This window comes from Myotis nattereri (assembly GCF_964212035.1).
Source record: "Myotis nattereri genome assembly, chromosome: 16".
NCBI lineage: Eukaryota > Metazoa > Chordata > Mammalia > Chiroptera > Vespertilionidae > Myotis > Myotis nattereri.
The window spans coordinates 47,016,272-47,038,205 of NC_138091.1; the positions used below are offsets into that span (position 1 = coordinate 47,016,272).

General features: G+C 62.5%; 1 protein-coding gene across 4 annotated transcripts; it reads right to left on the reverse strand.

Annotated features, from left to right (window-relative positions):
* Positions 1-4,922: 4,922 nt before the first annotated feature.
* Positions 4,923-21,594, reverse strand: TBKBP1 (TBK1 binding protein 1). 4 transcript variants are annotated; one of them, XM_081110588.1, is made up of 10 exons: positions 21,574-21,594; positions 19,436-19,695; positions 18,916-19,038; positions 18,555-18,659; positions 17,392-17,566; positions 16,655-16,830; positions 16,405-16,466; positions 8,361-8,479; positions 7,408-8,129; positions 4,923-6,477 (listed from the first exon to the last, which is right to left on the reverse strand). In XM_081110588.1, the coding sequence occupies exons 2-10, from the start codon at positions 19,658-19,660 to the stop codon at positions 6,349-6,351; spliced, it is 1,836 nt and encodes a 611-aa protein (XP_080966714.1). In that variant the 5' UTR covers positions 19,661-19,695; positions 21,574-21,594; the 3' UTR covers positions 4,923-6,348. The 4 variants fall into 4 exon arrangements, with proteins under 4 accessions (XP_080966714.1, XP_080966715.1, XP_080966713.1 ...); XM_081110589.1 differs by lacking the exon at positions 21,574-21,594 and adding an exon at positions 20,088-20,372; XM_081110587.1 differs by lacking the exon at positions 21,574-21,594 and having other exon boundaries at positions 16,655-16,827; positions 19,436-20,006.
* Positions 21,595-21,934: the final 340 nt, after the last annotated feature.

The window sequence follows — 21,934 nt, forward strand, 5'->3', positions numbered from 1 at the left end:
CAGCAGAAAGAGAGGCAAGTTCCAAAAACGAAAACAAAAGCCTCCACTCACCCCCAGAGCTCTTCTACCCGCCCTGTCCTCCCTGCCCCCAGCCACCACAGAAACCCTCAGGGCACTGGAGCCTTCGTCCCCAAATGAGTCAGGGCCCCTCCGAGGGGTTCAGCGGGGGCACAGGAATTTCCCTTCATGCCAAGCAAGGGCTCGACTTCTTACTGACCTCTGTCCAACCCCCGTGGCCCAAAGGGGTAAGATCAAGATCGGCTTCCCCAAGGGGAGGGGTGGAACCTCCTGTGAGCCAACCACCTCACCCTGGACGCACCTTCTGCCCTGGCCTCTTTTAACACCAAATCCCCACCCCCACCCCCTCACCCCCCGCGAAGGTTGATGCTAAAGGGGAATCCATGCAGAGTGCCTGGGTATGGAGTTGGGGGCAAGGAGTGCTCCTGCCCACTGAGGTGTGCCTGGTGCCTGCCTCACCCCGTGCCCCTGAGACACTCCACACTTTTATTCCACGGAAGTAACGGAAACAGAAGCTTCTCCCCAGGTCTGAGGCCCCAGAGGGCCCTCAAGGGGGTGCCAAGAGGTCAGCTGCAAGTTTCCTTCTTTCTCCTCTTGTGCTCAGGAGAGCGAGACTTCCCAACGGGAGGGAGTGCTGTGGTGGGAGGTGCCAGGGCCGGTGAAGATGCTGCCAGGCAGAGCGGAGGCAGCAGGTGGTCCGGCTGACCCCGTGGAAGCGGCAGGCTCCCCTCACCCTGCACCCTGCACCCTGCACTGCATATATTCTCTCTCTCCAAAATAGCATCTCTGGAGGGGGAAGTGGAGGAAGTTCTCAGCTCATCATTCGCTCCTTCCCACGGTGTGTTCACAGCCCTCTGGCTGTCTCTCTCGACCTGGTTTCCCTGCCAGGCCCTTCTGCTCTGCCTCCACCCTCACCACCGTGATCCGCCAGGTCCCAAGACCCTCTGGCAGAGAGCGAGCCTCCCTCTCTCGACCCTCCATGCCTGCTGTCTCCGACCTCCAAGCCGGCTGAGCCGTCGTCATTCCCTACTCTCTTTGGTACAGAAGTAAACCCATCGCACATAAATGAGCACCAAATGTGTTTGGGTGTCTATGTTGTAGTCACTGGGGCGGGGGACACCTGGGCCCTACCTCGGAGGGAAGCTGCCCCAGAGCCTCTAACGGAGCTGGGAGTCCCCTCTCCCTCCCACCCCATCCGAGGGCCAAGGCCCCACACTGGACCCAGGTTGGTAGGGGCAGTTAGGGCCCCGCCTGGGAAATGCCCAATCGGACAGTGGAGCAGGACACAGTGCTGGGGTGCCACATCCTGCCTAGGAGAGGGGCCCCAGGGACGGGTGTGTGGAGCCGGCTCTGAAGAAGGAAAGGGGCAGCACTGGGGTGTCTGGGGCTTAGGGATGTGGGAGGCCGAGATGGGGTGTCTGCCCAATCTGAGGAGGGAGGAGCCACAGCGGGTGCATTTCCCCTGCCAGGAGGCAGCTGTGGGGCTGCAGAAGGCCTGACCTCCTGACCCCAGCACCGTGTGAGTGTTGGAGGCAAGGAAAGACAGTCTCAAAGCCCCCCGCCACCCCCCACCCCGACCCCCCCCCCACCCCAGGGAACCACCTCCCCCTTTGTTATTTCTGGCTCCATTTACTTGGTCAAGAAGGGTGTCAGTGGTAATGCAAATGAGGAGGTGTCAGAGGTGCTGGCCGACACCCATCCTGTCCCCCTCCCAGGCCCTCCCCCAGTGCCCGCACTCACACAGTCGACTGGAACATCTGCGAGGCACGCCTGGTGCCCTTGCCCGTGGCTGAACTGGCATGGAGGGTGGGTGTAGCTGCCGGTTCTCAGGGTTTCTGCTTCTGCCACAGGAACAGGGGCTGACACCACAAGGATCAAGAGGGCCTCCCCTCCCCCATCCCTCCTGCTCTCCACCCTGCCAGGCCCCCCGGGGTACTGATATCTAGACAGTCAATGCCCCCACGCGGGGCCTTCTCGCCCAGGCTGCCCATTGAAGGACACACACTGGAGCTTTCTCGCAGTACCTGCCCGGCCCCTGCAGTACCTGCGAGATCTCTAGAGGCACCTGGGCAGCCAGGGGGCACCGCTCTGAGCGCCAAGCGTTTCCCTAGCGTTAACACGGAGAAGTCAGGGAAGGGCAGGGAGAGGGGCAGGTGCTAGAGGATCTCACACCACATGCTCTCCTCCCATTATCTGGCCTCTGCCCTCAGCCTCCGCTTCCCAGGCGGGACCCCTTGCCCTCGGGGTCACTCCTCTGTGAGACCCGAGTTCTTCCTGCGCTAGCCAGAGTTGCTCTGTTCTTGTCGTTGCTGAGGGAGAGATGGGACCAGGGAAGCTGTTCCGTTCCCCCCACCCTTTAGAGATGCCGCTGCATGAACCCCTCACCCCCTCTGTTCTTCTTCATTAGTCCTAATCAGCGGGGTGAGGCGTTTCTCATTAACACGCTGACTCACCCACACGCCTCTCCCTTTTGTTAGCTATCAGCTTCTCTCCCGACAGACACACACACCACCAGCACCACCACCGCTGCTTCTGAAAGGAGTGTTGCTCCTCTCAGCTGATTCCCTGACACAGGGACCAGGAGTGGGGCAGGGGTCTCCATGGTAGCCCTGGCTGAGGAAATCCTGGGGGGACAGGGGCAGGGCTGTAGGGTCCCCAAAGATGAGGCAAAGTGTTTGAAGGTGAGGCTAAGGGCAGAGGGGCTGGAGCTGGAGCAAATATGTTGGGTGCTGGCCTTTCTTTGGGTGCTTGGAGACAAACCATGGGTGACCTGGTCTCTGTGAATTCCCCCCACCCTCCCACCCACGCCCACGGTGGGTCTGTGCTGGTGGAGTAAGCGGGTGTCCCCCCCCACCCCGCCCCAGGTGTATCTGCCTCAGCAGGGTTCTTCCAGCCACTTTGCTCTGCTCCTGTGAAGGTGGTCCCATCCTCTTACCTTTCCAGGAGCCTAGAGATCTAGACCCTTTCACCCCCACACTCAGGCCTTAGTGCCCCCCACATCACTCCTAGAGAAACGAGGATCCAGAATCCTTATATCTGAGGACATCCTGCTTGGAAGGGAGGGGTGTGTAGGCAGGACCCCTCAGCCCCTCTTCCAGCCCCCCAACCCCACAGCCTCTCCTTCGGTGGGGGAGGGGGGCATTCAACGGAAGGCTGTGGTCTGGAGGACCTCGGCTGGGCCCTATTTCCCCACCTTCCCTCCCAGCCCCAGCAGCTTTCTGCCCCGCACCTGAGCCCTTTCCCAGGTCCTCAGAAATCCAGGAGACAAGCTGCCAGAATCCGCACCTTCTGTCCTCACGCTCTCTCACCTGATGACGGGGCAGAATGGCCAGGTTGCAGGAAACCCTAGGTCCCCTCCTGTGCCGAGCCGGCACGGCCATGGGTGAACCTGAGGTGGGTGGTGAAGGATGGAGAAGACAGACAAGAGAAGAAAGCTGGGGCTACGTGGGACGCTGCTCCTCTGATGGAGAGACAGACCACGGCCTGCAAGCCGAGTCTTTATTTTATAGCAGATTCCACGCGGCAAAGTAAGGGCGTGGTCAAGATGTTTACCACGTTCTCCTGGGTTTCGAATCTACTCAATTGCAGGCACCTGATCAAGCTTTGTTTACTTGCTGCACCTCCCGCAGCCCTTATCACTCAACCACGTGGGACCACAGGTTCAGACCATAAGGTCGAGCTTACAACCATAGCCTTTGGCTGTCATTGTGCTGGGACTTGCACGTGGCTTCGTCATGAGAGGACCGTGCCCTCTCATTAGTCCGAGGCTTGAACCTGTCCAAACGCTGTAGCCGCTCGCCACACCCTCCCAACCTTCAGATGTGCCCCTGCCAGCAGCTCATTCCAGCTCATCCTTCGCCTCCTTTCTCAATGGCCAGGATTTCTCTCTGCCTAGTGTTCCCGTGCCACCCCTAATTCACCCACGCCCTTCCAGCAAATGCTTCCAAAGACCAGAACAGCACCCAGACCCCAAACCTGGGCACGGGAGTTGAGATGGGGGAGTATCAAGGGGCACTGAGCCTCCATGTGCCAGAAGTTCCAGAACCTTCTCTCCCACAACTTGTGAAGCCATGTTCCATAGGGATCACTGTTCTCACCTCTCCTGTCCCTCAGCACGTGACTGCAGATGAAATCAAGGCTGGATGAGCTTTCAGAGGAGCAAGAGGGGCTGGGCAGTCGCCTGGGGATCTGGACCTTGACACTAAGTGGGGAAGATTGTTCGCCCTGGGTCTAGAGCTGCACCTCGGGCCTTCAATTAGCAATTGCCCCCACCTCTTGTTTTTAAGGGTGAAAGGATCACGTGGAAATGAAAGGCACCCCGAGTTGATGCATAAGAACCCCAGGCCCTTTGTGCAAAGAAAGGGCAGCCCTGGAGGGAGCAGGAGTCAAGGGTTCGTGACCTGGCTCTGACCTCCCGGGCGTTGCGACTTCTGAAGCAGCTCTCAGCCTGGAGCCCAGCCCTTCCCCTGCTCTCAGACTCATGCGGACATGGAACGCGGATGTTCTTCCTCTTTGAGGCCGCAGCCTGGTTCCTGGAAGGCAGAAACCATTTGATGAAGAAGTAGCTGCTACTAATACATGAGCCCTCAGGGAGGGCTGCAGACCTCCACCTGCCAGACCTTGGGGCAGGGAAATTCAAGAGTCCCCGACACCTGCTCAGGGCTGGGGTGGCTGCTCTGTCACGGAGACACCCTCTGCTACCCCAGATCTGTCCTCAGTAAACTCATCACAAGTCATCTACGGCCACTCGCATGCGTACGCCTCCAGAACCACCTTGAGACATGAGTGCCCTCTCATCCCCTACCTGCCCAATGACCACTCTCCATGGTGGTGTACCTGTGAGATACTGTTTCCAAGACCTCTGGGTCCCCCCCCACCCCTGCCATGGAGGGCACAGACTGAGCGCAGATGGAACAGGTAAGTTTTATTTGGACTTTCAACTTGTTCAGAGGGCTCGGGGGCCCCCACCTCCCCTCTGCATTCCCCGTCCCCACTTCCGCTCCCCGGAGGAACACTCAAGGTACAATGCCATCTCTGGAGTCCTGGGCCCCTTTCCCGCCTGACACACCCCTTCACTCCCCCACGCTGAGGGGGAGGGGAGACGTGTGAGGAGGGAGGGGCCTGGAAGAGTTGGATCAGAATGGTACATGCACTGACAGTAGCGTCCGCTGCCACGGGCCTGGGGCTGAGACCCAGGGGAGGCTGGCAGCGGGGGGTGGATTCATCGTGGGTGGCAGGCTCTTGCTGTAGGAAGCTCCCCACCTCAGCCCCGGGACCCCCTGGCCTCCTGCTTACCCGTCCTTCTGAGGGTACGACTCTGAGGTAGATTTCACAGAGGGAATGTGGGTCACTGGGGTGTGGGAAAGGGGTTAGCTCTTTTGAATTTGATCTCCACAGCACCCTGGGCCCATCCTCAGGTTCTGGCTTGGGAGGCAGGGCTGATGACACCCACCCAACTAACAGAGCCTGAGTCACACACGGGATCCTGGGTACCTGTGGTGCCAGGGCTCGAGGGGGGTAAGAGGGGAGGGGAGCAGCTGTCATAAGCATCTGTGCCTCGGTGCTGGGGGCTCCAGGGGGAGCGCACGGGCCTCGAAGGCTGGCACAGACAGTCCCCTGGCCTGAGGGTCATGGTGCAGGGACCCCTGGCCCATAGGGCAGCCTCTTTAGGCTGGATCCTTCCAGTCCTTCAGGGTCCTCCCTCTGCTCTCCCACCCTCCCTGTTCCCCAGGGTGGGCAGAGGGGGCGAACAGGACTGGCCTGCAGAGAGTGGCAAGAATCAAAGTGTCTCCTTCCCCCAACAGGGGCCCAGGCCACCTGCCCTGAGCTGGCCATGGGATGGAGGAACTGGTGTCGGTGCGCAGGGCAGGCTCTGGAACCCCACTCAGGCTGTGTTCCTCGGGCAGAGCACGGCCTGAGAAAGATGGATGTCTGGGAGGGGCTGAGGGAGCTGCTGGAGTCCTTTGATGCCCTCCCTCTGCCCCAGGCCCAACCACTAGCCATCTCCTGGGGCCCGACTGTGTTTGAGAACAGAAAGGCAGAGGGAGAGGCTGGGTAGGGTCCCCCCTCCCTGTCCCAGCCGGATCCCCATCTCCCCTTGGAAGTGAGGGAGCTGGGGAGAGCCTTGACTGACCTCCTGGGAAGACCCAGGGCTGAGTGGCGCCTGGACCAGGGAAGATGGCACACACGTTGACTCGGTAGCTAGTGGAGGTATCTGGGGGTCGCGAGGGGCAGGGGCCCCCCACAAGATTCATGCAGCATTCAAAGTGAGTGAGTGCTTGGGGGTGATGGGAGAGGGCAGGGAAACAGCCAGTGGGTGGGGGGGGCACCCTAGATCTTGCTGTTCTCCAGGTGGGAGTCAATGTGTTTGATGAGGGCGTCATCCGGATACCCGACAGGGAAACCCAGCTGGCAGAGGGGGCAGCTGCGGATGTCAGAGCCCACTGTCTCCATCAGCAGCTGCGGGGAGAGAGGGAAGTCACTTACGATCCCCAACCCTCCCCCGTGCTCCCCACATCCCAGCCTGCCCTTTCCCTGGGACCCAGGGCAGGGAGGACTGCCGCATGCAGAAGGGTTCTGGGCACCGTCTGTCCAGTGCCCAACCTCTCCTCCCCGTCCCTGCCCACCTTCCACCAGCTCAGCATCCACTCCCCACCCCGGGGCCTCGGGTCACAGCAGGTGTGTGTAAGGAGGTGGGTTTGCTCAGTCTGCCAGGACATCTGCCAGGGCCTCTGGGGGAGTGAGGAAAGGCCAGACCCAGACGTGCCCCCAGAGTGACTAAGACACCGCTGCCAGATAACTCAAAGCACTGAATAGTCCCAGGCCACGTATAACCCAAAATAACTTTCTGTTTGGCTTTGGAATGTATTTGGGTCCTTCGAGGTGACAGGAGTTGAATCTGACATTCAGGAAACTCATTATTTCAGTGAGACGATGGAGCCCTAAGAGAGGGTGTCTTCTAAGACAGGTCTTAAAGGGGCTCTGAGGCCTGTCCCCGCGTCAGCCAGGACCCTCGGGGTCAGCATGGCCTCCGTCGCCGACGAACGAGCAGATGCTCACTACTGAGGGTCCCACTCAGGTCCTGGGGGTTGCAGCCTGTGGCCTCCCTCCCAGGAGCCCTCTAATGGAATCAGATAACGGAATCACGGCCCTCACTATGCAGATGAGAAAACCCAGGGTCTGAGAGGGTGGGTCCCTTGTCCAGACCCCACAGCGACAGGCGGTGGAGTCTGGAACCAAAGCCAGGGCTGTCGTTGTGAGGGCCTCGCCCTGCACCAGGGACCTCGCTCCCCGGCCCTCGGGAAGCCGCGGGAGGGCTCGGATGACGCGCGGGTGGGGCGGCCGGGCCTCCGATCCCCCACGCGGACGGGCGGCGGGCGCCCCACTCACGTTGATGGACGGCCAGGACTGCGCGTGCTCGGCGTGGGCATAGGCCGCGGCTGCCGGCGACTCGGGGACGGGGAAGCCGGCGCAGAAGGAGGAGCAGCGGATGGCGCCCGCCTCGGGGCTGGGCGGGCTGGGCGGCACGGACCACTCCTCCTCCTCCGACGGCTGCTTCTCGAAGCGCAGGCGGAGGCCCTCGAAGGCGCGCCGCGGGCTGAGCGGCCGGCCGGGGCCGTAGAGCTCGGCGGCGCCGTAGGCGCGCGGCTTGGGCAGCGTGGCGGCCTCGGCCTGCAGCCAGGGCGGCGGGGCGCCCGCGTAGCCCGCGCCCTCGGCCCGCTCCGAGTAGCTGCGGCGGCCCTGGAAGCCGGCCTTGGCGAGCTGGCTGGGCGGCTTGGCGTAGGCGCGCTCCCCCGGCGGCGGGAGGGGCGGCGGCGGCCGGGGCGGCGGGGCCGGGCCGGCGGGGGGCCCCGGGGAGCGGCGCTGCGGGCTGGGCGACTGGCACGGCGGCGGCGGCACCGGCGAGCGGCGCTGCGGGACGGGCGAGGGGCAGGAGGGCGAGGCCGGCGAGCGGCGCTGCTGGGGCGAGGGGCACGGGGGGCCCGGGGAGCGGCGCTGGGGGGCGGGGGACTGGCACGGGGGGCACGGGGGCGCCGCTCGCGCCGGCGGGGAGGGCGAGGGGCACTGGGGCGCCGGGGAGTGGCGCTGCGACAGCGGCGAGTGCCTCTGGCCTGGAAGAGAAGCGGGACCGGGTCAGGGGACGCGCTGGGGAGAGGAGAGGTCAGACTGGGGGCCGGGGCGGCTGGCCACCAAAGCCCACCGCCCACCCCCTCCTCCTCACGCCAGGGAAGCGCATCGGGCCTGGGAGGGAAGGGAAGCGGAGGGTGGCCCGGCCACGGGATGGCTCCGTAGCTCCCCGCCCGGCCCGGGCCCCGGCCCGGCCCCTACCCGGCCCCTCTCACCGCCGCTCCGCGTCTGGTCCTGCAGCAGCGTCCTCAGGATCCGCCCCTGCAGAGAACTCAGCTCCCGCAGCCGGCCCAGCTCCTCCGTCAGCTCCGTGTAAGCCAGCGCCAGGTTCACCCTGAAGGACACCCAGTCCCCCAGGTCACGGCCTGGCCCCCGCCTTCCCTGACCCTGAGGTCAGAGGGCAGGGAGCAGGGAAGAGGAGGAAAGTGGGTTTCCTGTCGAGGCTCTGCGCCAGCACCTGGCCCTCTCCCCCTCCTGGGCCCTCCTACCCCCATGTCAATGCCACCTGATTCCAGGGAGCCGCCCTCTCTCCCCAGCGGATGGAACCTGGGGCTAGGGCAGTGGTTCCCAGACTATGGGCTGGGGCTGGGAGCTCAGTGATGCCTGGGGGTCCCTGAGTCCAGGTGTCGCCAGGCACTGCCTGCGGCCTGGACGGATCTCACACAGGTACGTGTGAGTGTTTTTCCAATCTGTGCAGAGCTGTGGTGACAAATAAAACACAGATTCATCGAAATGCCGCACGGGACCGACAGTAGCTCTCGTCACTGTGCATTTTCCCGGAGAGCACCTACGAAAAGTGGAAGCGCAATCCGTGGGCCGCGGGCAGGGGGTCCACGAAGAGCCCTCGGCTGTGAGAGGTTGGGGACCACGGATGCACGGCCCATGACGAGCCAGCCCCCTTCTGGAAGTGAAGGGCATGGCCTCCTGGGGAGCCCAAGTCTGCTGGTTCCGGGTCCAGGTCCCTTGCCTCCCTCTCTAAGCTGCCTCTGAGGGAGCCCTCTACTCAGAGATCTCTGGGAACACAGGGCTGTGCCCCACTCACCTCCAGGGGGCACCACTCACACTGAAAACTTACCAAAGTGGCCTGGTTCTGGAACTTCCCTGGGAAACTATCACTGCATTCCTATTCTCAGCACCTTGCCCAGGGCCTGGGACCCAGGACATGGAGAGTGAGTTGAGCCTTTCCATCCATTTTTCTTTCTTCCTCCACTTCCTGCTCGGCTCTCTGGGCACCCACCCTCACAAGCTGGAACCGACTGTGAACTTGGCAAAGACCTCACCTACTTCCCTTGTTCCTTTCTCTTTAGGTCACTTTGACCCAGAACCTCCGATCACTGTCAGCGCTGTCCCTCCCCTCGTCCCCACCCTGGCCTGCTGGCCCCAGAGAGACTGTCCTGACCTCACGCGAGGCCTGGGGTGCCATGGCCTGGGGTCCCTGCCTTCTGGCCTGGGCTTGGACAGAGTCCGGGAGGCCGGGTTTGGGTTCTCTTGCATCCCTCATCGTACCAAGTCCAGAAGGGGCTCTGGGGCTGGAGGGAAGGGGCAGGCAGAGGCACAGCCACTCCTGGTGGGTCACTTCCCAGGGGAGGCCTTTTGGCCCCAGGAGCTGAAGGGCCCTGGGCAGGAATGAGGAGGGGACTTCTCCAGACCTTCACTCGGGCCCTGCCCACCCCACGATAAGGGCATGTGAGAGAGGATGGATGTGGATGGGAGGGAGCGGAGGGAGGTGTGAGGCCAGTACGGTGAGTGTGAGGAACGGTGTGAGAGCGAGTGTGTGTGTGGCCCCAGAGGAAAGGAGGGGAAGTCATGAGGTTAGGGCTTCAGAGGGCAGGAAAAGCCGAGGTGCAGGGTAGGCCCTCACTCTCACTCCACTCCCTGGCTGGCTCTCTTACTAGAGCTGGGTGGTGGGGGAGACAATGGCGCCTCCCACAACAAAACTATTTTTGGGTCAAAACAAAATTATTGCCAACAGGCTGGGGTTCTTGGGGGACAAGGCTCCCCCTTAGGGAGGGAGATCGCTCACCCACCCATCAGATGGTGGGCCGAGATGGAGGAAGGAGGGTCCTTCCGGAAACCCTCGCTGAAGGGCTACAACCCCTGTGTTGGCTAAATGTGTCCTGTGTCCACCCATTCAGCCTGTGGGCCTGTGGGGACAGCGCCACCTGTCCTGCCAGACTGGAGGTCCAGTCTGTGTGCCCCACACTAACGTGGGGACTCCCCGGTGGGAGGCTACCCCTTCAGACCTGGGGAAGTCTGAGGGCAGGAGCTGTGTCTCCCCCATCAGACTGGGGCTTTCGAAGGACCATGCCACCCCGCAGTGGGGGGATGGGAGGGGTTCAGGGCAGGGCAGTGATTCGGAGCAGCGTCCTCCTCTGACCAAGCAGCCACCATTTCTCTCCCCGTCCGCAGCCACTGCTGTATCTCAGGCGACAGATACAGGTCGCTGCCTTCACACCCCGCCTGGGAGATCTCACCTGCCACCCTCCGTTCCCAGGCCCCTATCTCTCCCCTGCTTGCCTTCCTCCCCTTGTCAGGAGCCAGCCCAGTTTCCAGGCCCAGCTTCTGGCAGCCTCCTCACAACAAGACAGAGCAGCAGGAAATGGAAGAAAGGCGGCCCTGGCCAGAATGTCCAGCCCTCACAGCTCTGATCTGGGTGCCTGGGGCAGGCAGGGGCTGTTCTGCTGGAACCCCTGGCAGCCTTCCCAGAGACCTGAGACCTGGCCAGGCGGTCGGAGCCAACCCCTGATGCCCTATGACCCTTTGGGACCGCCCCTTTCATTGGGTGTCATCTCCCTACCCCAAGATGCACACAGCCAGGCGGCAAAATACGCTAAGGACCCGAATGACTCACATTAGAAAACACTGCCAATTCAGTGGGAAAAAAATCTCAACTTCACAACACAACCAAGAGTCACACACGTACACCTGAAGGCACCTTGTTTCCTGGCTTCCTGGCCCTGCTACTTTGCACTATCGAGGCCGGTCGGGAAGCATGGGGCAGGTGAATGCCATTCGGGTGCTTCTTTATGGCTTAAACTATGGGGACAATCAGAGTCTCTCGGAACCTGGGAGGGACCCAGGGAGAAGAGAATCACAAATCACCTGTACGAGCGCTCATCACAGGCCAGGCATTGTGCTGGGAACTTTGCTTAATCTTCACAGCCACCCTCCAGTGTTGTCACTATCTTCTCCACTTTACAGATGAGGAAATGGAGGTCCCCAGAGGTTGAGTCCTTGACCAAAGTCATAAAGCCGAGGAGTAATGGAGCTGCTGGAATGGGAGCTCTGACCACTCCGCTATACCCTGCCTTCCAAGAGGAAGCAGCAAGGGCGGGAAAGTGGAGACGGGACGGCAGCGGAGGAGGAGGAAGAGGCTGGAGACCCCCAAAGTGGCCGGGCGCCCTGAGCGTCATCCCCGCCGCCCCGGGAGGAGAGAGGAAGGAGCTAGACGTGTGTGGCAGCGGAATGGCAGGGCCGGTGAGAGGCCGGCCCAAGGTCACGAGCAGCGGTGACACAGAGCCGGGATTCAAACATGCTCTTGGCACCTCAGCCTGCTGAGCTGGCACCTTCCGAGGAGCCAAGGGCAGAGCTGGCAGGAAGAAGGGCCCCGCTGCAGCAAACCTTTCCACCCTTCACTGACTTATCCTTTCATTCACTCTTCCCACGCGCAAGTCAGGGATCTCAGAACCCACCTGGCAATAACAATCTTCACTATTGCTGCTAAAGCTACCGAGGTTAGAGACCGAAGTGTCCTCCTCCTCTAAAGGCCTTTCTGCCCCAAACCAGCTGGGAGACACAGAGGCCCCTGGGCGCCCTGTGTTGGAGCGCCAGTGAGGACGTGGCAGGGTTGGAGTTCACGCGCGGGGTCGTGGAGGAGAATTAGGGAAGGGCTTGAGGTCGAGGTTAAGGCTGGGCTCAGGGTCAGCTTAGGGCTGGGGCTGATCATTTTCGGTCAAGACTGTGGACAGAGTTGGGGTCCGGATAAGGGAGAGTGTTAGAGTCAGGGATGGGATCCATATGAGGGTCAGGAATGGGGTCAGGGGCCAGCTGGCCATGGGGTCAGTCAGAATCATTCACTGACTCAGGATCGGGAGCCAAACAGACATCCAGCCCTCCTAACCCTCCCATCTTTGCCCACAGCGGCCCTCAGTGGCCCCCAGTCACCTCCCCCCTGTGGGGAAATTTAGGGACCAAACTTTCCACCACCCACAGGCACACCCAGCATCAGTCTTCCCACACGACCCTCAGGGAGGGGACCACAGGCACCGGGCCATGGAGCGGACTTGAGGTTACAGGCCGCGGCGGGAGGAGGAAGTCGCTCTGCAACAAGCCAGCGCTCCACCACTTCCTCCCAGGCGCCTTGCGCCCCTTCACGCTCCTCGACCAGCTATGACTTGCGGTCCGCAGGGCCCGGCAGCCCTGCCATGCTTCCAGCACAGCGAGATGTCAGGGTGCCTGGGCGCCGCTGCTAGGCAGCCAAACCGAGCCGCTCACAGAGAGGCTGGGAACCAGGGTCCCTGGTTCGGTGAGGGGCCACCCATCCCCGTTTGCCCAGCACTGTCCTGGTTCACACCGGTGGCGCCAGCATAAATACTAACGGTGCCCCTTGCACTTGCTACAGGGATCAGGTTTGATCAACAAATCACCCGGCCCCTCCGATATAAGGGCCGCCAGCCTGAGGAAGGATCTGAAGCAGAAAAAAAACCCATTTGCTCAGAACCTGCTCGATAGGTACACTTAGCATCTCTGATGACTTCACTTCTTTGAACCTCGGTTTGCTTAGCTGTAAACGCGGACAATGCCTTCATCACATGGTTTTGGGGGTTTTTTTGTGAGAATTAAATGAAATTTTGTAGGTAAATTGCCTCGCATAGCGTCTGGCATGGAGGGAGGGTCAGGGGAGCGCCTAGGACACAGGTGAGGGAGGGGAGGCCATTTGGATCCTTTTTCTGGAGACACCAGCTCAGTGACTTGGGTTGAAAAGGGAGGGAGGATGTGGAGTTTCCCATGGAGGGAGAGAGTGTGGTAAGGGCTCCTCTCTGCCTTCCTGGCAGGGAAATGGCCCGAGACCAAGGCCGGTCCAAAGCCCACCAATCCCTCAGACCACAATGAGGTGGGAGTGGTGGGCCTCAATAGCAGAGCCCTGCCCCACGCCCGCCGCCCGCCCGCCCGCCCGCCAGGGCTGCAAGTGCTCAGTGGTTAATTCCTGTGAGCTGGTGCCTGGCTGAAGGAGACTTGAAAGAAAGGAAGTAGGGAGGGTGAGAAGCGTGAAGGGGGAGGCCCTGGGCCCGCTGCTTCTGGGGCATGAGGCTGAGCTCAGGGTACACGGGGGTCTCCGACTTCCGCCTGACCCACCCTACACTGCCCTTGACCTCTGTGCAGAGTTTCCATCCTCTCTCTCCGAGTTCACACTTCTCCCCCACCACTAACCGCAGCCCACGCAGAGGCTTGTGGGCGGGGAGAGGGGCATGGGGGTGGGCGGAAAAGGGCCCAGGCTGCAACGCTGAGCCCCCCACGTTGGGAAAGAAGAAAGGCCTAGAGTTTACCCCTCGTCACTCACACTGAGCCACACGGACCCCTCACGAGCGAGCTCCCCCCTTCACTGAGCCCTCGTTCCCCTCACTGAGCCCTGCGCACTCATAGCCCTCAGACCCCAAAGGACCCCCTCTCCACAATTTCCCCTCCTCCCGCAGCGCGGGCCACACCTCAGAAAGGCTCTCTGCGCTGGGCCCGGAGGGCAGGCGGTGTGGGTTCCGCACCTCCCCCTGGACAGGGACCCTCCTGGGGTCCTTACCTCCCAGGGCACCTTCAGGAGCAGGTGGTCTCCACTCCCACCCCCTCCCCGAGTGGCCCCCATGCCTTTGGCCCCGGAGCCGCCCCTGTAGCTCTCCCCCCGGGGCCATCTGTTTCCCTGGGCATCGGTCACCAGGTGCGGGGCTCTCCAAAGGGCAGGGAAATCTTGCCCGGAGGTCAGACCTGGATGCGTCTGGTCTGGTCTGGTCTGGGTGTCCATTTTCAGAGGAACATTGATGACCAGAGCTGATGGGCCAGGGGCTGGAAGGGGAGGAACTGGGGAACCCTGGGGCTGGGCTGCCTCCCAGCCTCAGCACAGGAAGGACCTATGTCGGAGGATTAATAGAGGCAGGAGCTGCATGAGGGGGTGCATTTTAACACCCAGGACTCCCCACTATACAACTGGCTGCCCTGGAGGTGTCCAAACGGAGAACAAGTGGGAAGCTTTCGGGGACACAGAAGATCCCCACATGGGAGGAGGCTGAACGCAGACATTCCTGGGGCCCCCTCTTTAGCGTTCACACCCCCACCCGATAATGCAGCCCCTGCATTCCTCTCCTGGGTAAACCCATCTGTGACATTCCCAGCAGCCTGGAGGGTCAGGAAGAAGTAGGAAGAAGAGGAGGGGTCGTGGGGGAAAGTGAGCCGACACAGGTGACGGAGGCATCGCCGGGGAAGCGGACTATTACCACAAGGAGCTGAGTTTATAAGAAAATAGAACTGCCGGGGGAGTGAGGACTTCCTCTGGTAATTAACTCTTGCCAAGCTGGGGCTGTCCAGAGACACCCAGCCTGCCAGCCAGTGTGAGGCCGGCAGGCAGGGAGGTCCAGGAGGCCCGGAGGCAGCGTGTGAACCACTGGGACCGAGGGGAGGAGCCAGGAGGCAAGGGAGGTAAGGCCAGCGCATCCTTACGGCCAAAGGGACTGGGCGAGGCAGGTGCAGGGAGAGGAAGGAGAAGGGGCTGCTCTGGCCAGAGCAGCAGGATGGAGAACCTGATGCCAAAAGCACGTTATGGGGGGTGTTCTCTTCCACTCACTCACCCTCAGCCTTGGCCCCTTGGCACCCACCACCCCTCCTCTGCCCTCACCCGCTCATCACATCTCTCAGCAACGACTGACCTCTGGACCAGAGAGGTGAGGTCAGTAAAGCCAAGCCGCTCAGCACCCCAGCATCCCTGGACTCGAAGCCTGGCTGCTCAGACTCCAGCCCCGACACAACCCCTGTCTTCTCTCGGGGTTCAACCACCTGGGGGTGTCTTCACTGCTGGTTTCTGAGAAGGGTTGGACTCAGTGACCCATAAAGGGCCCTGCAGTGTGACTTTTGGAGCAAGCGAAGGTTCTAGACTCGTGTGTGTGTGTGTGTGTGTGTGTGTGCGCGCGCGCGTTCCGGGTCGGGGCACACGGATGAGTATGAGCTGAGTCCCAGCCACAGGCTAGGGTGGACCCTCTCCACAGAGACCTCTCGATGCCCCGCAGCAGCCTAGCTTAGGGGTCCCACCCACCAGGCCCACAAACTGTGTTCTCACCCCCCGCTCCCCCCTCCAGCTATCACAGCTCCACCCAGGCCCCCACCCCAGGGTGCAGAGGGAGGTGAGGAGATCCCCAACTGGCCAGAAGCTGGGAGGGAGGTGAGGAGGAAGCCTGCTGGGGGAGGACCTCCGGGGGCTTATAGCTGGGTATGCTGTGTGATGGAGGGAGAAAGCCTGTGCCATACGCCTCATCTCAGCGGAGAGGGCTTAGGCGGAAGGAGGTTTGCACCCTATTTCTCAGAAAGTGGGAGAGGATGAGCTGGTGCGGATGTTGAAAGGCATCAGGCTCACTGCTACCCGGCTGCCGCTCTCCCTGGCCCAGCTGCCCAGAGCTGCCCCAGAAGCCCCCACCATCTGGCTCCTCACTGACATAGCTCCCTTCCTACTTCCAGCTGCCCTTCTTTCCTGGCAGGATTCCAGAGGGGCACCCAGCTGGGTACATCCTAATCCCCCCCCCCCCCAGGAAGTCCCTCCAACCCTAAGCCTCAGCTTTCTCTCTCCTGAGACAGATGAGGCACCATAAATCCCATAAAAAACAAGCCACCTCCTTCCTCTTCATCAGGGAGGGGAGGGCAGGGCTAACCGAACTGGCTGGGCCTTGTCCCTGGCCCCAGAGAGGCCCCAAAGCTCAGCAGGGGACACCGAACATAGCAGCAAGCTGCTGAGGCAGCCTCTCTCAACGACCTCGAGCAGACACGGCCTTGGGTGCCAGAGGAAAGCAAAGGGAACCTCCTGGAGCCCGAGCACCCCCAAAACCTCACCTCCTTCCTGTGAAGGATGCAGTCACACAAGCAACCCAAACCCCACAGCTCTGACGGCCTGGAAGAGAGGCCCCCCCAAACAACGCCAAAGGGAGACGTCAATCAAAGGGAGGGCCTGGGAAACGCCACTGCTGGGGTTCAGAGGTGAAGAGGGACAGGATTGCAGGCATGACTTACTGATCATCTCCGACTCTCTTCACCCACGCCATCTCCCGCTCCGACTGGTTGGAGGCCAGATCCTAAGGGAGAAGACGGAGAGGTCTGACGCCAACCTCATCTGGTCTGGACTCCCCTCCTCTACCGTTCCCAGGGACGGCTGTACCCAGAGAAGAAGTCTTCAACCTCTCAATGCTATTTGCAGCAGCCCCCAGGCCTCCACGGAGGTCCCAGAGCAAGGGCCCCGGGCCTGTGCCCCGCTGTCGCTCACCTGGGCCCGGGTCTCCTGAAGCTGCTTCAGCTCCTCCTGCAGCCGCTCGCACTCGGCCTGGAGCTGCTCTTCCCGGAGCTGAGCCCCCCGGGCTTCGCCCTGGGCAGCCTCCAGGGCCTCTTCCAGGCGCCTCCGCTCCAGCTCACTCACACTCGGCGCGGGGCCTGGCCAGCCTGCTGGCGGGGAGAGCACACTGTCAGGCTGAGTCCAGCTGCTGGGCACCTCCACTGCCTCCCAGACCAACACAAAGAGGAGAGGTGAGGACTGCAGCAGGAGGGACCCGAGAGAGACAGCTAGAGGACAGACACCCAGAATGAGGACAGTGTGCCAGGGGGAGCTGGGCTGCTGTTCCTAACCTTCCTGGAGGCCAGGGAAAAAGAAGATGGCCCCTGAAGGGCTCCCCTGGCCAGACTCAAGTCCCTGAGCTTCCTGGGGACCTCTCCTAATCACAACCTAGAGCAGGCAGGGGACTCTGGTTTGGGGTGCCCTCTGCTGGCACCTACGAGAATTGCATGGGGGTAGCCAGGGTGGTGGGAGAGGGACTTAGATGGCAGAAATTGGGGTAGTAGTGGATAGGGTGAGGGAACAGGTGGGGAGGTGGGTGATATGGGGGAAATGCAAAGCATTATAATGGGGTGTTGACTACCTGAGAAGCTGGGGGTGTCCAATGGTGTTGAAATGGGGGTTTGGCTTGGGGAGTTTGGGGTAGGGAAGTTTAGGGGGAGCAGAGATCTTACCGTGACTCAAGCCAGATCCCCCTCTCAGGGTCAGGTAGTGCAGGTCCAGATCAGCACAGGGCGGGGCCGGCGGGGGGCTCAGGCTGGAGAACGCTGTGTCCTGGAGGCCTTGTTGCTGCTGCAGTTGCTGCTCCAAACCACAGATCTGCCGCAAGTGGGTCTCCACCAGGGCCCGCTGTGTGGGAAACAAGGGGGTGAGGGTCTGCACAGGGCCAGGGTGCCCCTGGAGCCCCCCGAATGCCCTGTCTGAACAGCCATCACCCCCAAATTGAGCAGGCCCCGGGTCACGCCACCCTCCAGTGACCATGAGTTCGAGGGCTCCTCTCCCAGCAACTGCAGTGCAGATATTTCTGGCTACTGCCTCTTGCAAGGTCAGAGTTCATGCCCCTTCCATGTCCCTAACACACAGGGACACTTTAGGAAGCCTCAGCCCCCTGTCCAGACACCACCTCAGGGCCATTTGCATATGCAACAACCACTCTGGCTTCATCTACCTCATCTATGAGATAGGGATAACCACACCTACCTCTTAGGTTTGTCATCAGGACGAACATGAGTAACTATCTAAAGAGATAAGAATGGTGCCTGGCACCCAGCAAGTGCCGCGTGCTTTTGATTATTAAAGCAAAGCATTTTTACACTAATGCCCACAACAGCTGAGGGAAGTTATCTGCCCCGCTTTTCAGAGGAGGAATGGAGGCTACGTGACTTCCCCCAGGTGGCAGCTAGGAGTGGACAGAGACCATGCCTCCTGATTCTGACCCCTGCTCACTTGCTCACACACATATGGCCATACCCTGATTCACACACATGCCAAGACCCATCCCAGCAGCCGCAGACACTTCCGGTCACCTTTGCCCTCACCTACAAAGCCTTCCAGGAGCAGTGCTGTAGGCCCAGGGTAGACCCAGCAGGAGACTCAAACATACACACAGAGACACGATGTTCTGCAGGGTCACTCACACAGTCACCCCCCGACGCTGCATGGTCAGTACGTACACAGTCCCTCACCACCGACACGGCACACACAGCCCCACTTACAAGGCCAAATGGACACTCACGGACAGACACACGGGATCGCAGCGGGGTGCACACCACAAGCACACTCACAGGGTGACACACAACCGGGTCACACTCTCCCACCCCAGCTCCCTGGGCCTCACCATCTCCCCAAGCTCTGTCTCCAGGTCGCTCTTCTCCACACAGAGTTTCTCGTAAGCCTGGATCATCTCCCCGAGCTGTTCTTCCTGCTCCTTATTCTTCTGCAACTGGATGGGGGCCCGGAGGGTTGGGGTGCACGCCAGTCAGGCCCATCGCTGGCTTAGGGACTGAGCAGCTCCCTGTGCCTCCCACCCCCGTTCCCAGTACCAGGAAAGGGGCAGGGGGAGCTGTGGCCAGCCCTAAGGGGGATCATGGCCATCTCTGATCTAAGGGACAGAAGGCCGGAGGCTGGTGGGTAGGGGAGGTGTCTGAAATTGACTGGAGCAAGCTTAGGGAAAGCCCAGAGGCCTGCCAGGGGCTCACCTCATGCTGGAACTGGTTGAGCCGTTGCTGTAGGCTGACCTTCTCCACCTCCAACAGGGAGCCATCCTTGATTTCATACAGAGAGAAGCCGTGCTCCTCTCCGAAGTTATTGATCAGAGGGTACTGTGGATGGTGGGCAGGCCCTCAGGAGAGCTGGTGCCTGGCTCCCTTCCCAGGCTGCGGGTTCATTGTCCCCCTCCTCCAGTGGGATCCGCACATCCCAGTTCCCATGGGCCTGTAGGCATTTCCCACGCCCCAGATCTCTAGACCCCAGGCCCGCCACTCCAACACGTATCCCTCCTGATCTCCTCCTGATTGGCTCTGGGCTACCCAGAGTTCCCATCCAAAGCACCCCCATCTCTCATGGGGGACTCTCAAGTTTCAAGAGTCTGTATCCTGACCTCCCTTTCGGATCCCTAGAATCTCTGCTGAATCCCCAATTCCTGCCTTAGCAGCCCCCCCCTCCCCACCCGACACACACACACAAACAGCCAGACCCCCATCATCTCCAAGTTCTGACCTTGATCTCATAAACTTTGAGGCGGTGCCGAAGGGTGGCATTCTCCCTCTCCAGGCCCCCCAGACGCTCCTTGATATCTCCATAGGCCGTGATGAGGGCAAAGTGGGAGGCGGAGCACATGTCTCCCCCCAGCGATGGGTCTCCAGGAGCATCCAGCCACACCTCACTGGGGCCCAGGGCTTCCTGGGTCAGGATACTGATGTCATCCTCAAACATGGACTCCATGGTGAGGGCCTGGGCTGCAGCACCCCTTGGGCCTCCTGGGAAAGCAGGAGACATGGTGGAGGGGGCGGCCTGAAGCTTGTCCCCTGACACCCCTAGTCTTGGCCTGAGGAGCCCTGTGACCAGCTGAGAGGCAGCCAGGTCCTGCCCCACCATCTCCCACAGCCCGCTTCCAGACCACCAAGCCCCATCATCCCTTCCCTGCATCCGCTGGGGCGAGGGGCTGGGACCAGGTGAAGACTTGGGGGTGGGAAGCAAGGGGGAGATGACAAGTTGGGGCACATAAGCCAGTCTAGCAACAGGGATGGGCTCCTTTTGGAACCCAGTGAACTGGAGAGCGCTCCCTTCTCAGCATGGGGCCCACAGGGGGGCCGGCCTTGACTCACGCCTCAGCCCCTTCTCCACCCCAGGCCTCATTTCCCCCAAATACCTCTCTGCCAAGCCCCTCATCCCGGGCCTCTGGCACCCCTGGCTCGTCTCTAAGGAAGGCTCAGTGCTCCTGGGAGGGTCAGCCCCACCACTGTCAGCGCTTCCTCTGCTGGGCCCCCGCCCAACTCCCCAGCTTCCTCCTGCAGGATCCCAGAGTTCAGGAAAAGGAAACGCCTCCCCCACTCTCCGCGGCCATGGCCACCCTCCAGGCCCTCCTCACCCCTGACCTGGGACCCACAGGAAGTCCTGGAAGAGCGTCAGGATGCGCAGAGGGGCAGGGGGCTGGGAGAGGGCCCGGCCCCGGTGGAGAGGGCTGCCCGAGTCCCCCAGCCCGCCCTGGGGGCGCGCACACGGCGACATGGGGAGCCCTGGGAGGGGGCAGGAATGACTCAGGGCTCCCGAAAGAGTGGGCTGGGCGCGGGGGTGCGCGCGCTGCTCCCGGCCTGTTTATGAATGTGTCTGCAGTTGGCATGTGTGGGCCGTGTGTGTCTGTGAATGAGTGTAGGTGCGTTACACTCCGCGAGCGCCCGAGCGGGGCTGCGCGCGGGGGTCAGGATGGAGCCGCCAAGCGGCCGTGTGTGTTTGTGTGTGTGCGCGCGTGTGTGCACGCGTGCGTGAGCGTGTGTGCGGGTGGGCACGTTTGGGTCACGTGAGGGACTATGGGAATGTCCGAGGTGTGTGCGCGCGCCGGAGCCCGTGTGTGTGCAGGAGAGAGGGCTCCGGAGGTGTGAGTGCAGACAGTGGGGTTCGCGACCCCCCGGAGCCCTGCAGCAGGACCTGGGGTGGCAGGGGCGCAGGCCCGGGACCCCATACCGCCCTCCCCCACCCCTCCCCCCGCCATTAGGTGCCAGGGAGACGCGTGCGCCCCGGACCGAGTGCGGAGCGTGTGCGCCCGTTCGGAGGGCTGGCCGCACCGTTAACCCCTTCCTTCCAGGCCGTCCCCTCCCCCAGCCCCGCCGGCCAGCGCGCACCACACCCACAGCCGACCCCCGCCCGCCACCGCGGGCCCCGCATTCGCAGGGGCTCGGCCCCGCGCCGCCCCGACTGTTTCCTTCCCCCGCCTTCTCCCCTCCGCCCGGCGGCCCCGGGTGGCACCGCGAAGGGCGGATGGGGAGGGGGTGCCTCCTCGGCCCGGGCCCCTCTGCGGCCCCTTTAAGAGCCGCCCTTTAAACCCCTTCAGCTCCGCCGACAGAAACCGTCGCCCCTCCCCTCCGGCGGGCTGAGACCGCGCGGCCCCCTCCCCGCCGCGGGCCGGGCCCGGTCAGCCGTCCCCGGGCCGGGGCAGGGGCTCGGGAGGCGGCGCGGCCTGAGGAGCGGCGGAGCGGGGCCAGGGCCAGGATGCGGGCGGCGGACGCCGGGTCCGGCCCCTCCCCGCCATCCTGGGCCAAGTGCCGGCCCCCCTCCCGCCATCTCCTCCCGGGCCCCCTCGACCCCCGGGAGCCGGCCCGGGGCGCGCCCCTCCCCCGCCCAGCTCCGCCGGGACTCACGGCTGCCGCGGTTCCTGCTGGTGATCGCCGCCACCCCCTCCGCCGGCTCCCTCCCCGGACGGGCACCGGTGCCCCCACCCCCCTGGCACCGCGCTCGCTCTCGCCCTGTCGCCGCCGCCGGGTCCCTCCCCACCCCCCAGCCCTCCCCCAGCCCCCCTCCCTCCCGCCCGCCCCGCTCCTCCTCCTCCGCCGCCGCCGCCGCCTCCTCCTCTCCGGCTGCTCCGGGTTTCTCCAGCTGGGAAGGCGCCCCGGACCCCGCCGCTGCCACCACCACGTGGCGAGAGGGGCGGCCGGCCCCCCGGTGCGGCCCTCCTGGCAGCGCGCCCGGCGCCCCCCCGCCCCGCCCCGCCCGCCGCGCCCG

Bases quoted from the DNA above. Each gene is read 5' to 3' on its own strand.
- TBKBP1 (XM_081110586.1), bottom strand. From the start codon at position 19,864: ATGCAGGGAAGGGATGATGGGGCTTGGTGGTCTGGAAGCGGGCTGTGG. The intron at 17,567-18,554 runs GTGAGGCCCAGG...TTTCCCACACAG, and splicing joins AGACAGAGCTTGGGGAGATG to CGGGCCCTGGTGGAGACCCA. The intron at 16,467-16,654 runs GTGAGCGACAGC...CTTCTCCCTTAG, and splicing joins TTCAGGAGACCCGGGCCCAG to GATCTGGCCTCCAACCAGTC.